The sequence below is a fragment of the Pseudophryne corroboree genome, chromosome 2, assembly GCF_028390025.1.
Source record: "Pseudophryne corroboree isolate aPseCor3 chromosome 2, aPseCor3.hap2, whole genome shotgun sequence".
NCBI classification, from domain to species: Eukaryota; Metazoa; Chordata; class Amphibia; order Anura; family Myobatrachidae; genus Pseudophryne; species Pseudophryne corroboree.
In genome coordinates, this window is record NC_086445.1 from 495,318,568 (window position 1) to 495,334,057 (window position 15,490).

The 15,490-nt window shown below is 43.7% G+C and overlaps 1 protein-coding gene across 5 annotated transcripts in view; it reads right to left on the bottom strand.

Annotated features, from left to right (window-relative positions):
- SRRM3 (serine/arginine repetitive matrix 3) overlaps nt 1-15,490 on the bottom strand; it is a 648,971-nt gene that overhangs the window by 84,224 nt on the left and 549,257 nt on the right. For all 5 annotated transcript variants that reach the window (XM_063953960.1, XM_063953959.1, XM_063953957.1 and 2 more), the window contains 2 exons: nt 7,502-7,570; nt 3,916-3,951 (listed from right to left, as the gene is read on the bottom strand). In XM_063953960.1, coding sequence (XP_063810030.1) covers nt 3,916-3,951; nt 7,502-7,570 — 105 coding nt within the window. The remainder of the gene's footprint in view (nt 1-3,915; nt 3,952-7,501; nt 7,571-15,490) is intronic.

Consider the following 15,490-nt stretch of genomic DNA (forward strand, 5'->3'; position numbering starts at 1 on the left):
TCTTTGGATTATACTCCAAAACGGGAATGCATTCCATACAGTAGCTGGAAACACTATTAATTTCAACTATAAAAAAGCCTAAAAACGATTGTACTTAGAATGATCTAAAGTGTTATTTGTATAGTGGTACAGTGAGAACGCCTAGCTATGGTAAATATCCATTGTATTATAAAATATCTTGTCCTGTCTTTCTGTCCACATGCTTCACTTGTACTCTAAAAAAATGATTACAAGCAGCGCTGTTCTACCACTGCCTTAGCACAAAATGACTACTACATTTATCACTGACCAATGCAGCTCAACTACCAGTGGCGGCTGCTGCCCCAGGCTGCAGCTCCGACCACACATTCAGGGGGCAGCCGGTCAGCACATATAAACATACATGTGATATTGTATGTAATACATGTGCTGGCTGTCTTACCCAAGGATCAGCTGGCTGCTGAAGCATAGGAGACATCACTCTGCTTACTTACAGTATATCATTTTCTATAAGCCTGCTCCCGACCCCTGTGAGCCAGTGGGAGTCAGGGGGCGGGTTTATAGAAAACGATAGACATGCAGAGTTATGTCTCCAGTGAAGTGGCGGCAGGTCAGTGATACACATAGCCATACCTCCCAACTGTCCCGTTTTTGGCAGGACAGTCCCGTTTTTTTTATGGTCTGTCCCGCTGTCCCACACGCGGGTCGCAGTTTTCTGTAGTGGGAGGGGGCAGTTGGAGATCCCCCCGTCACTCGCTGCTCTGAGCAGAGCAGCGGTGGATAGATACTGTGCTGAGGGACAGGGGGCATGACCAGCAGCTCTCTGAGCGCTGTTCATGCCCCCATAATGATGAAAACGAGGGCGTGGCTTGCGATTGTGGCACTAGCCGTGAGGCCATGCCCCCTTTCTGATAGGCAACACCCCCTAAATTTTGGCGCGCGATAATGTCCCTCCCTCGTCTGCAGCAAAGTTGGGTAGGCATGCATAGCCCTGGGTAAGGCTAGCCAGCACATGTATTACATACAACATCACATATCTGTTTGTATGGGCAGCACAGACGGTGTAATGGTTAGCATTACTGCCTCACAGCACTGAGGTTATGGGTTCGATTCCCACCATGGCCCTAACTGTGGGGAGTTTGTATATTCTCCCCGTACTTGCGTGGGTTTTCTCCGGGTACTCCGGTTTCCTCCCATGATCCAAAAATATACTGGTAGGTTAATTGGCTCCCTACAACTTAACCTTAGCGTGAATGTGTGTGCGTGTACGTGTGGTAGGGAATATAGACTGTAAGCTCCAAGGGGCAGGGACTGATGTGAATGGCCAAATACTCTCTGTAAAGCGCTGCGGAATATGTGTGCGCTATGTAAATAACTGGTAATAATAATAATAATAATGTGCTGACTGGCTCCCCCTGCAAACTGTGGTCGGAGCCGCAGCCCAGGGGCAGCTTCCGCCACTGTCAACTACTAATGTTTCATTAACACCAGTGGGTCAAATGCTATGTAATGGAAAAACGTGCATTTAGCTCCCTATACAGAGCTGTGTGTTAACACAAGATACACCAAGGTCTGCATTGGTACAGTAGCAATTTATTTTCAGGTTTAAATGTATATTTGCAACTAGAAGCAACGTGCCCCCATAGTCAGAGCAGCTCTACACTGAGTATACCAGTACTCTTTATAAAAAATAAAATGGCAACACCACCCCCATTAATACACCCACAAACAGTGCTGCCATCTTACTGCTGATAACAGTAAAATCCAGGAACAATTAAGTGTGGGGTTCCCTTGAGATTGCCAAAGGGACCAGTCTTCCCAAACACCTCAGGGCAGTTGGTGGAAATAAATTTTGCCATGGGACTTGTATCTACGGGGTTAACAGGACAAGCAACTTCAGTTTAACTGTTTATTTTGACTTTACAAACTGCTCTTATTAATACAGGGAGCTATCATGTATATCTAGATACAGTATACTCTGCAAGCTTGTATCTCTAAACCTTAGTGTGCGGCGGTTGAAAAGGGAAGCACTTCACGAAGCAGTTAACATTTTTTTCCTCAGACCAGTCTTGAAATGAATGGTGCTATTTGTTCCTCTTTTCAGGTACCCTATTTTCCAATTACAGGCAATTTTCTGTTATACTTATCATCTCCTCTGTCATTTACTCCCACCCTTTCTTTTGTAGACTGTTGTTTAACTGTTAAATGTGTGCCGCCTTCTCCTCTCTGTATGTTTTTCAGTAAGTGCTAGAAACTGCTGGCAATAAAACATCCAATGACCTTGACACCATAAAATGAACAGCTACACACACTTGCAATTGTAGAGCCTTTATATTAGCTCAATGAGGCATAGACCATATGGATAAGCAAGGCAAACAGTGCACATTGCTCATCTTATTAAGCACTTCTCCTAATAGTAGGTACTAAATTATATGGAATGTAAGTGTATTCCATCATTTTCTATAGTGCCTTATCCAATGCATTGTGGGTGTGGACATAAGGGGGGTAATTCAGACCTGATCACTAGAGTGCGTTTTTTGCATCCCTGCGATCATCAGGTAGTCGCCGCCTACGGGGGGAGGGTATTTGCTGTGTGCAGGTGTGCGATCGCATTTGTTGGAGAGCTGCACAAACATGAGTTTGTGCAGTCTCTGCTCAGCCCAGGACTTACTCTGCTGCTGCGATGATCGGGGCCGGAGCTGACGTCAGAAACCCTCCCTCCAAACGCCTGGTTCCTCCTGTGTTTTCACAGACACTACTACAAAGCCACCCACAAATGGCCTCTTCCTGTCAGTCACCCGTGCCATCACTTTTTTTGCACCATCCCGTTGATATGCACCGATGCCCGGTGCAGGTCTGAATCACCCCCATGGTCCCTTTACTAGAGCGGACTGTAAAATTTAGCACAACTAATTACTATCAAACTCTTACATCTTCCCTATTCCCTAATCCAGTATATCCAACATAGACCACTAACACCAGGGAGTATATTTACTAAAAGCCGATTTTGATCAATTTTGTGTTTAAGGGTCTAAATCATACTTTTACTAACAGATGATTTTTGACATCGTTTAAAAAAAAAATTTCAAAAATCATCTATTACGAAAAATTTAATCAAGACTCTGAAAAACCAAATTGACCAAACTTTAACTAAACACCGTCCAAACATTGGGCAAAAATCAACCCATATCTATTTTTAGTAAATATTCCTGTATATACCACATTTATTAACAAAAAATTTTTTACATATATTTTTTATAGGATTTCAAAAATCATCTGTTACTAAACGTGTGATTCAGACTCTGAAACACAAAATCAAACCAACATCGACCAAAGACCAATATTCGATCAACATCGACCCAAATATCAACTTTTATTAAATATACTCCCATACCTGGATTTCTTGACTATCTGGATGGCTTTTGCAAAACAATGCATAACTATAATTATACATGACAGTATTTGTGCGCTAGTGCACTCCACCTTTATACAAAGACTACTTTTCTTCTATATACCTATTAGTCTTGGAAGCTAAAAAATATGTATAATCATAGCATATAGCACATATAGTTATATAAAAACAAAAGCTCACCTTCTGTATTCTTCATAGGATAATAATGAGACAACAGAATAAGGTAATACAGGGTTAACCTCAATAGCAGCCTTCAATATAAGCTCTGACTTGCAGTTTTGGTTAATCCTCCAAAATAGTGCAAATTGTAATTTGGGGACTGCAGTACAATGATCACCTTAGATAGGGCAATGCATTCTTCCACAGGTAAATCAGGTGCACAACAGAGTTACATATTTTATATGTGTCCTGGCAGTGGGAATACCAGCCGTAAAACCATCTAGCATATGATGATGATTATATTATTATTATTATTATTATTATTATTATTATTATTATTATTATGGTAATTACAAGTTCCTCACCTGTGTCTTCTCTTCTTTCTGGACCCTGAATTTGACCTTTGAATAAAAAAAGAAAAAGCGTCTTTAAAACAAAAAAACAAATGGAGCAAATATTTGATGGATTTTAAGTGAAATAGTAACTTTTGCTTTATTTTATATTATAGCGATTTTACGTAGTACTAAAAAATAAACTGTTAATAATGTTACAATGAAAATAACATCAAACTTTTACTCCTAAAGAAAATGTTTTGACGATAAAACAAAGCAAAGTTTAGTTTGTACTCAAGTTTAACGTGTTTCATCATGAGTTGTCTTTAAAAACAAATGTATCTTGGCTCCACAAAGTAAGATCCCATTTCTATCAGCAAAAAGCAAATCCCCAGACCTGATTATCATATTATGCAGAATGTGATAGCCGTGTTCATTAGAGATCCATCAGCAGTATATTTCACTTACAAAGCACACTGCTGTAATTGCCTGAATGGGTATGCGACAGAGCGTTTATTCACTTTCTAAAGCAAATGTGTAGCAAAGGGTAAAAATAATGACAACAAATCTGAGAAACCCAAAGTCACTACAGTTATCCTGTACAGCAGAAAAGTCATAAGGAAACCAAGGTAAGCCCTTTAATGAGGATGACACATGCTGTTACATTACACAAGATCTAGGGAATAGAACAAGTGAACAGGAACAGTTTCTTTTAATTGATTGCGGCATCCATGGAAGGATTGGAAACAGTCTGCCCTGCTTCAACATACATCATCAATGATGTTATCACATAATAACAAGAAAATATTAACTCCACTATATGAACAGCACAAAGTATAGGGTCATGAGCAATGTTTCCCCGCTGTTTCCATTTATCTAAATATTCATATTCTATGTATATGCTACAAAATGTTCACATTTACCCATAGTAAATACGTAAGTAAATCGTATTTGCATATCCTGGTCTGGAGAGTCCTACAAGCCACACTTCCTGCAGGGGTCAGTGTAAGACCTTCTGCAGTGCTGGAAATGTCTATCCGTCATTTTTTTTTATAGTGTTTGTTTTCTGGAGTGAAATTGTGGATCCATATATAACCCTCCCGGGTGTCGATCAATGGGTCGACCATAATTAGGTCGACAGTCAATAGGTCCACCCCATATAGTCAACATGCAAGAGGTTGACAGGGTCAACATAATCAATTGATCGAAATGTAAAAGGTAGACACATGAAAAAGTCAACAGTTACAAAAGGTTGACACAGTGAAAAGGTCGACATGGAAATGTTTTCTGGGTGCCATTTATAATTTTAAACCCCATGTTACCCCGATTAGCATTCCACCTCACTAGCCACACTTCGGACAAGGTGACTCGCTGCGCTCAGCACAGGTTACTATTCCCAGTTGTAGTCCACATGGATGGTAAATGATTAAAAAGTTGAAAATATGAAGAAGAAAAAATCTTGTTTCAACAATATGTGTCGACCATTTGAACCTGCTGACCTTTTGTAATGTATATTGGGTGACAGAGTACCTATAGCGCTTCACTTGGGTATGAGCTACCCTTTCAATACGTTTATGGGGTACCCTACCTCACTTCAGTGAATATATAGAAATACATTGGTCGAGTATTGAATGTGGCGCTCCCCAATTGCTGACATAGGATAATTGTAGTCAATATGTAAAATTAATGCACAACTTGTAAAAATATCACACCAGGCATTATGTGATAAAACATAAATACAGAAGGAGTCCAACGAGGATATACGTGTGTGTTCCGAAACGCGTTGACTACATCCCCCAGTTCGACGGTCTTACCATCACCTGGACCAGAGGAGTGATACCTGCCGTAGTGAGGATTTTAAGATCTGGGAGCAAATGCAGGACAAGTCCGGACTTCCCTGCATAAATCATCACCTGCAGCTCCCCTACGTATATCCTCAGTAGGACTCCTTCTGTATTTATGTTTTATCACATAATGCCTGGTGTGATATTTTTATAAGTTGTATGGTATTTAGGATATTAAAGTGTGCATTTATTTTACATATTGACTACAATTATCCTATGTCAGCAATTGGGTAATGCCACATTCAATACTCGACCAATGTATTTCTGTATGTTGACCTTTTGTACCTGTTGACCTATTGACTGTCGACCTATCACCCGGATTCCAACCTTCACTTGACAATCTAGTTTATTTAGTCCAGTGGTTCTCAACTCCAGTCCTCAAGTACCACAAACAGGTCATATTTTGTGGACTTCTTTAACCATGCACAAGTGAGTTAGTAATTATTAAACCTGCTTCCACAAACAGAAGTTCTGAAAACATGACATGATGGGAACACTAGAGGATTCAGAGTTGAGTTTGAGAACCATTTATTTAGTGCATTTAAATTACATTTCAAATAGTGAAAGAGCACTCTTCTCCACTAAAAAATATTTTTTATATGACATGCCTCTAAAGGGGTATACACATGGGTCGATTACAGCCATGATCAAACGGAACGACACATTGTGTACATCGGTCCGTGTGTATGACCGATGCAGATGGCGATGCGCGCACCTGTGGTCGCTAGCGACAGCCCCTGATCTTTTGAACATGAATGAAGATCAGGGGCTGGCTTTAGCGATGCCATGCTGCCGAATGCAGCATGGGCCGTGCGCCCCCCCCCCGCAACGCCGTTCGCCGCTGCCGGCATCTGCAAGTGTGTATACACCCCTCCCGCCGGGCACGATGTGATCGTGCAGTGTGTGCCCAGTTTAAGAAATAAGGTTTATGCAATAACCTGATCTCGAAGCTAAGTAAAATGTACATGCAAATAAATAATGGATTGAAAGGAATTCAGTTCAATGAAAGAAGGTTAGGCACCAAAGTTGCAGAATAAGCATATTATTTTATTCATATAATACTTCGTTAAACAGAGAATTTACTGTATGTTAATGTAAACCAGTTTCTAATGACCAATCATCAAAAGGCATAGGTGGCAACACCAATTACATGAAGCTGTATGACTGGCTGGTCTATATTCTGAGCAGGAAATTCTACCATGTGTATTACCAGAATTCGATAAGGGGGCACAGTGTTCGAGGGGGGGCACACTAGTACTGTGCTACTTATCAATGGCAGGAACATTTCTGGTTTTTTCTAATCAATTACTTTCTTCTATTTAATTTATCTTAAACTGAAATGTCGTTTAGATGAAATGATTACATGGTGGGAAAAGTTAAGAGTGTAATGTTTTCTTAAGGAATAATTGTTGCATAGTCTTTTCTGTCATTACTGAAGATGATTTAAGCTAGGTACACACTGGGACAATGTGTACCCAGTCGATATTTCAGCCCAGGTGGGGCAACATATTGGATCCTGGGTGCACATTGGGCGACATTCATTACTCATGCTGCGGTCGCTAGCGTTATCGCCCAGTTGGCCATGCAGCAGGACTGGCAGGACCGACCGGGCGATGTCGCTAATGACCACGGGCACCCATAATTTGGGCATACACTCTGGGTGATATGCCCAATTTGTCAGGCCAATATTGTCTTAGTGTGTACTCAGCTCCACAATGACAGATCTTTGTATTATTTTTGTCATTAAGTAATAAGCACATTTGCGCTAATATTACCTGTCCCTTTTGTGCTTTTTGCTGCTTTTCTTCTTCTTTTCTTTCCGCACTGGTGATGAACTATCACAGCTAGGAAAAAGAACAGACGCTACAGGGTTAATTCTCTGCCTAATTCCCATTCACTAACAATGCATTTACAAAAGAATCCCTTAAATGACACATAAATGACAACTTGCACACACAAATGATCGGCATTCAATCTTACAGGTACATTTTCAGTTACAGATTTAATAACATGTTTCTAACTATTTGATTGCAGGTATTAGGAAAGAGGTTGACCATATTGGGAAAACCATCTTTTCTAATAGCACTTTGGTGGGCAACCTGATAGACGATAAAGCAGGATACATCTGGGAAATTAGCCTTATTTATTTACTTATTAATTAACAGTTTCTTATATAGCGCAGCATATTCCATTGTGCTTTACCTTTATATCTTACATTGTGCGTTCTTAGTAAAAGCCGTGAGGTGAGGGAAACCCTCTGTTTCTAGCTGCGCCCACTCTTGCTGGGTATGTACCAGCACTATTCTCATCTATTCACATTTTCTCATGAGACTCATGCTATTTCCATCACTATTCCCTGGTATGACTCTCACTTTACGTGACTTACTAACTCATTTCAGTGAAACTCTGCTGTGGCCAAGACTCTTGGCTGAATCCTTGCAGGAATACCACAAAAGTTCAATTGTTCTCATTGAAGTTTACAGTATTTAAACAAGAAACATGCTTATGTGAATTGTGCAGTACGTACTGTATAATAGAACAAGATCAAACCTAGTCACACCTTCTGCCACTGGTGTGGTATGTTAGGTCGACATGCAGCATGTCGATATGCTTAGCATGTCAACAGGGACCAATCGAAAATTATCATGCTTACAGAGATGAAATGTTTATATGACAGAATGTTGACCTCCGGCACTCATGTAAGCAGCAGTTTCAGTGAGTAATTCTCCCCTATCCCAAACCCTTATCCCTGCCCTTAACCCTCCCCATAGTGCCTATCCATGGGTTACGGTCATTAGGTCGACACAACTTAGGTTGACACTCATTAGGTCGACCACTGAAGGTCAACAATGCAATTAGGCCGACATGCATTAGGTTGACATGGACGTTAGGTCGACATGTACTAGGTCAACAGGGCAAAAGGGCGACATGAGTTTTTGACATTTTTTTTTTCATACTTAACGATCCACGTGGACTACGACTGGAATGGTAATCTGTGCCTAGCACAGCGAGGCACCTTGCCCGAAGCATGACGAGCGAAGCGAGCCATGCGAGGGGACACGGTGCACTAATATGGGTTCCCCGTCACTTTACGGAAAAAACGACAGTAAGTAGAAAGTAACCTCACCGCTGACCGCAAAGTTCCCACCATTGGCTACAATGGAGCGCATAGGCGCTACATTGTACCTGTGCCGTGTGCTTCCTGACAGACACTACAGGAGCACACAGCCAATCAGGAGAGTGCCACGACGTGGCGCTCCCTGATTGGCTGAAAGGACCCTCTTTGACAGGAGTCAGGGGGGGTCCTGGCAGTCGGGGAAAGGGGTCCCATGTGTAAACATGGGGCCCCTTTCAGTGCGTGGTCGTGTTTCCGTTTTATTATTTTGCCAAGTACGTGGATTATACAAAGAACAGAAGGTACACTGGATTATGTGAGTATAATTTTTTACACAGGTACCCCTAGGATTCTACATGGAGAAGAGGACCGAGCCTCGTGGGAACATAGGTAAATATGTGTGTATGTTGGTGTGCATGTATGTAATAAAGTTGTACTGTCACGGTGTGTGTGTCCTGTTTTTATTGGGGTATTTTTTTAGTAGTAGTACTACAGGTACCAGCGGGCCCGGTTTTCCACCGCATGCTGGTACTTGTGGTTCTCCAAGTACCAGCATGCGGGGGAGGCTTGCTGGGACTTGTAGTACTGCTACTAAAAACAATATTCACAATTTCACACAAGGCTATCAGCCCCCCATCCGCCGCCCTTGGATGGGGGGGACAGCCTCTGGCTTCATCCCTGGCCCTTGGGTGGCTGGAGGGGGGGGACCCCTTGATTGAGGGGGTCCCCACTCCTCCAGGGTACTTCAGCCAGGGGTGACTAGTTGGGGTTTTAATGGCACGGCCGCAGGGACCGATATCAAAGTGTCCCCCGGCTGTGGCATTATCTCCCCAGCTAGTGGAGCCCGGTGCTGGTTTCAAAAATACGGGGGACCCCTACGCTTTTTGTCCCCTGTATTTTTGGAACCAGGACCAGGCGCAGAGCCCGGTGCTGGTTGATTAAATATGGGGGAACCCCTGTCATTTTTTCCCCCATATTTTTTCGACCAGGACCGGCTCAAAGAGCCCGAGGCTGGTTGTGCTTAGGAGGGGGGAACCCACGCAATTTTTTTCAAATTTTTTAAGACTTTAATCAACTTTTTAAGGTACACAATGAAGCCCTGCACGGATCTCACAGATCCGGCCGGGATTCCTTGTGTTTTGTCAAGCAGTGTTTTACTCATCACTCCCGTAAAACACTGCCTGATATTACGAATCACATCGACATCGGAAAAAATGATTGTGCAAAACTCTGTAGCTTAGTGAATAACCGTATCAGGATTCAAAAAGTTGCAGTAAAATGCACCCGATACCATTTGAGTTGAAAAACCCATAAAAACGGCAAAAACACGAATATTAGTAAATAAACCCCCATGTGACCAGATACTCTTCCTATAATCATACAATGTAAGTATTTTAATGAGTTTTTGCAAACATAGTTATCTTTCTTGAAATATATGCCATTTTGCACTAGATACTGTTGAATAAAGAGCTCAAAGTATAGATTTAATTACATGTGGCTTTGGAGACCAATAATAAGTTTCAAGATAATTTTACATCATATATATCTAGGTAGGTACTAAACTAGGATTCAGTATGATATGCTGACGGCCAGGATGCCGGCCGCCAGTATACTGACAGCGGGTTCCCTCCCACCAGTATGCCAGCAGAGGGACGAGCGCTAGAAAGCCCCTTGTGGGCTCGCTGCGCTCGCCGCACTGCGGGGACGGTGCTCAGGTTATAGTCTCCCTCTATGGGTGTCGTGAACACCCACTAAAGGGAGAATAGCCTGTGTCGCCGGTATTCCAGCATCAGCGTTTCACCACTTGTCGGGGTTCCGGCGTCTGTATTGTGATCGCCGGGATCCCGAATGGCGGTATGTTAACCGATTCCTGTAAACTACTGTATACAATATAACGTTTTATGGAAGCAAATATAGTAAATCACATAATTTGTAGGGATTCTAAAATGCATATTTATTCTTTTCAGGTGATACAAAACTCATTCATAAGCCGAATGGATGGGAACTGTTAATTCATTCCTTCATGGGCCCTCATTCCGAGTTGATCGCAAGTAGCAACTTTTTGCTGCTCGTGCGATCATCTTGACGGCGCCTATGGGGGAGTGTATTTTAGCATAGCAGGCTGCGATCGCTTGTGCAGCCCTGCTATGCTAAAAAAGTTTCCTGCAAAACAAGACCAGGGTCAGACTTACTAACCCTGTGCGACGGATCCAGCGACAAAGGTCCCGGGATTGACATCAGACATCCGCCCTCCAAACGGTCAGTTTACGCCCCGGAACGCCTCCCGCCTGTCAGTCTTTTTCAGCTGGCGGCGTGGCAACGACATGCGTGCGCAATGCGTCTGCCGCTCATGCACAGTTCTGACCCATCCGCACGCTGCGACAAACTGCAGTATGTCGGAGTTACCCCCATAGTGTGAGAACTAAAAGGTGTAGTCAAATATCCTCTGTAATATGGAGTATAACACTATTATAGTATTAGTATAATACCATTGGCGTACTCACGGGGGGTGCCTGGTGCACACAGGCACCCCCTAATGTCAGGCACCCTACTCACCAGTAACGGACCCCGCTATGCAGGTCCAAGGGGCACCGTGACATGCCCGAATCTAAGGAGCCGGCACTACAGTGATCATCAAACTGAAAATAAACTACAGCTCCCAGCAGCCCTTGCTGCCGGAAGCTGTAATTTATTTTCAGTCTGACGCTGTATAGTGCGGTGCGCAGGGGCGGATTGGGCCTCTCCAAATGTCCCTGACCCTTAGTTGCCTTCCGGGCAGGGAATCCTGCCCACCCCCCCGCCATCCTGGCGCCACACCTGCACCACATACCCCCAAGGTTCGTGGTGCTTGGCGTCATGACTATACTGCAGCAGGGAAGCTCCCACTTTGTTAGGGCTGCTTCCAGGAGGACAACTGCGACGCCAAAGCTTCCTGACTTCAGCGTGATGCCTGGCCTCATTGTCCACCAGATCTTGACTCCCAGAAGGTGAGGGCAGCTGGCCGGAAACAGAGATATAGAAGGGGGAGGGACAAACACACACATAAAGACATAGGGGGGGGGAGATGGGCACAGAGAGACAGGGGCACAGAGAGACATAGAAAGAAAGGGGGGGAGGTGACACAGAGGGGTAAATGTATGAAGCAGTGATAAGTGTGGAGAAGTGAGCCAGTGGAGTAACATTTATAATTTGCATACTATACAACTGTACGGAGCAGCTGATTGGTTGCCATGGGCAACTTCTCCACAGGCTCACTTCTCCATTCTTATCACTGGTTCATACATTTACCTCAGAATGAGTGGAGTGGGATGATGAAAGATGCAGGAACATGATGGTTTGGCAGAGACACAGTCGTGAGATGATTATATGGCTGAGAGCTGATGGGGGAGATGATGATGTAGCTGGGAGACGACACAGGGGGACTGTATGGCTGAGAGGCAACGCAGGGAAGAGATGATGGTGTGGCTGAGAGATGCAAGGGGGAGGCTCATACTGTGTGGCGTAACCTGAATTTTGGCTCATACTGTGTGGCGTAACCTGAATTTCGGCTCATACTGTGTGGCGTAATGTGAATTTTCGGCTCATACTGTGTGGCGTAATGTGAATTTCTGTGAGGTGTAACGTGAATTTCGGCTCATACTGTGTGGTATAACATGAATTTCGGCTCATACTGTGTGGCGTAACCTGAATTTTGGCTCATACAGTGTGGCATAATGTGAATGTCAGCTCATACTGTGTGGCGTAAAGTTAATTTCAGCTCATACTGTGTGGTGTAACCTAAATTTTGGCTCATACTGTGTGGCGTAACCTGAATTTTGGCTCATACTGTGTGGCATAACCTGAATTTCGGCTCATGCTGTGTGGCATAACCTGAATTTCGGCTCATACTGTGTGGCGTAACCTAAATTTCGGCTCATACAGTGTGGCTTAATGTGAATTTTGGCTCATACTGTGTGGTGTAATGTGAATTTCGGCTCATACTGTGTGGCGTAATGTGAATAAAGGGCACTACTGTCAGTAGCTGGTGAGCATGGGGAGATGTGTGACATATGCTGTTGTCCTGCAGAGGAGGGTCTGATGGCATGGAAAGAGGCCAATGTGGCTCTGATGGCTCATGTGTAAACTTAAAATGTTACTTCTGTTATGTTAAAACTCAAATGTTCGGCCCCCTAAATCTCCTGTATTTTCAGAGTGGCCCACTCAAAATCAGGGTGTAGGTGCTAGGGGTGCAAGGGGTGGGATGTGTGTGCGTGGAGGGGAATGAATATTGACCTAGGCCCACTTGCTAATTCTGCCACTGGGTCAGGGATAGGTTGAGGAAGTGTAAGCAACGATAGGGTGCAGCGGCAGCTAGGACTCAGGGTTATGCCATAGTTGACAGTCAGTACCGGCCACTGGTTGCATTATTATGTTTCATTTTATTTATCTGGGGTGTATTATATCTACTTTATCATTAGGAACTAGGGAGAAATTAGATTAAGCCATGTGATTTTACTGAGAGAATGTAAAATAGTGCTAGACACACCCCTCCGTCGGTGCACCCCCAATAAAATTAGCTGCGCACGCTTATATATAATACTAGGCAGAGCAGTGATTGACAGGTGACTCCCAACTGTCCCCCCCCCCCCCCACCGCGGGACACTGCGGCCCGCGGGTGAGACAGCGGGACAGTCCCAAAAAAAGGGGACTGCCCTGCGAAAAACGGGACAGTTGGGAGGTATGCAATCATTCTCACATCACCTCCTGCATCACACATCTGAGACCTGCATGCAGGAATTTAAGTTTTTAAACATCCCTTACATTCTTGCATTTCTCGCTTGCATAAAACAAAAATGTTACTAGTAATTAAAAAATACCACAAACATTATGTGTATAAAAGGGATGTAGTTATGGGACCGACGGTCACAATAACTCCCCCTGCATCCCGACCTCTCATAAGACGCTAGTCGGCAAAGCTGAGCATGGCTACATCTGTATGTTACCTTATACTGCACAGGACTTTGGTATATTCACTACAGTGCATCGCTGTTATTAATCTGGTGCATTATCATGCATGCACTAGCAGTATTTTTACTATATATATTTATCAAGGGGCCCAGACCATGCATTCTCTTATGGTTAGCCAAGCCTCTGTGGCAACTGACCACACCTCCTCTGTTGACTGGTCACATCCCTACACATGGGCCCCTACCACTACATTCCTCCGGTAGGTCTTTCAGGCCCCAGTCCGACACTGTATGGAGCTGTAGTTGTTTTGTCGATTCTACTTTTATGGTCAAGCATCAGCATGCAGAAGAAGATTGTAAGATAACTGTACTAAGGGCCTAATTCAGACCTGATCGCTGCTGTGCATTTTCACACAGCAGCCAATCGGGTCTGAACTGTGCATGCACTGGCGCCGCAGTGCGCCGGCACATGCCAGACAGCGCCTGGACCGTGCGGACGGCAGGCCGCGGCGGCTGCGTGACGTCACGCGCAGCCGCTGCGACCCGGACAGCAACGAGTAGCTCCCTGCCAGCGCGCAGGAGCTGCGCTGGTAGGGAGCTACTCGTCAAGTACAAAAGCATTGCCACTGTGCGATGCTTCTGTACTTGTGCGGCGGGGCAGAGCCAGACATGCGGGGCGCACTAGCCCTGTGCTGGGCGTCCCCCAGCATGTCTGAGTAACAGCTACGATCAAGTCTGAATTAGGCCCTAAGACCATTACAAGACAAAGACGATTAACAATTAAAGCAGAAAAGAAAACATTACCATTATAGTAAATAGTGGCTACAAATTATACAAGTTACAATACAGTGCCACCTACTGCCTCTCCAGTATAGTGACTCAAACAAAGCATTAATTAGCTAGGTCCTGCTGTTATATTCCATCACTTCTCAACAGCTCAGGCTAAGGTACAAGTGTAATAGACTGCGATTTGCAGGATTCAGCGCAATTCCATCGAGAAAGTCATTTGACTTAAAGCAGCAATTCATTTAAAGGAAAACTTAGTTTTATCTTTAAATTGATTGCAGCTTTAAATCAATTGACTTTCTTGCCGGAAAATTGCTCCAGCTTCCACAGGTCGAAGGGTATTACATTTGGCTCTTAGTTCACTAATTTCATTTTTCCCTAATGTTTTGTGGTGACTTTTCCCAGGTAGAGATTTTTCAATATAAAATTCCCACATCTGTTGCAAGGTCAGGTCTTGTAGCGATGTAAAGCAATTTTCCTAATGCTTTTATATATTGATTATTATCTGCTAGTGCAATACCTTGGTAATTTATTTACTTCAAGTAGTTAGTTTCTATGGAAGTGCTTAGAGATTATGTGTCTTGCATTTCAAAACCCCAAAACATTAATTTTGGCACCCAAAGCATAATCAGCGATAAGGGGCTGCCGGAGCCGCGATACCACATGGAATCGGGGACTTTCCCCACCGATCCCATGTGTTTTTGTGAGATCATGGGTCTAATTTCGGCCAATCAAAATGGCCTCTAATTGGATACCGTGATACTGACCCTAAGGCTTAATGTTTGTGAATTGGAACATTTTGTCCAGACTCACATGCACATATGGATTGTTATTGGGCCTAATAACACGATGGCCTTGCGAACAGGTAAATAGATTATTTTTTTTATGTTATTATTTAGTTATAACAATAAGCAGAG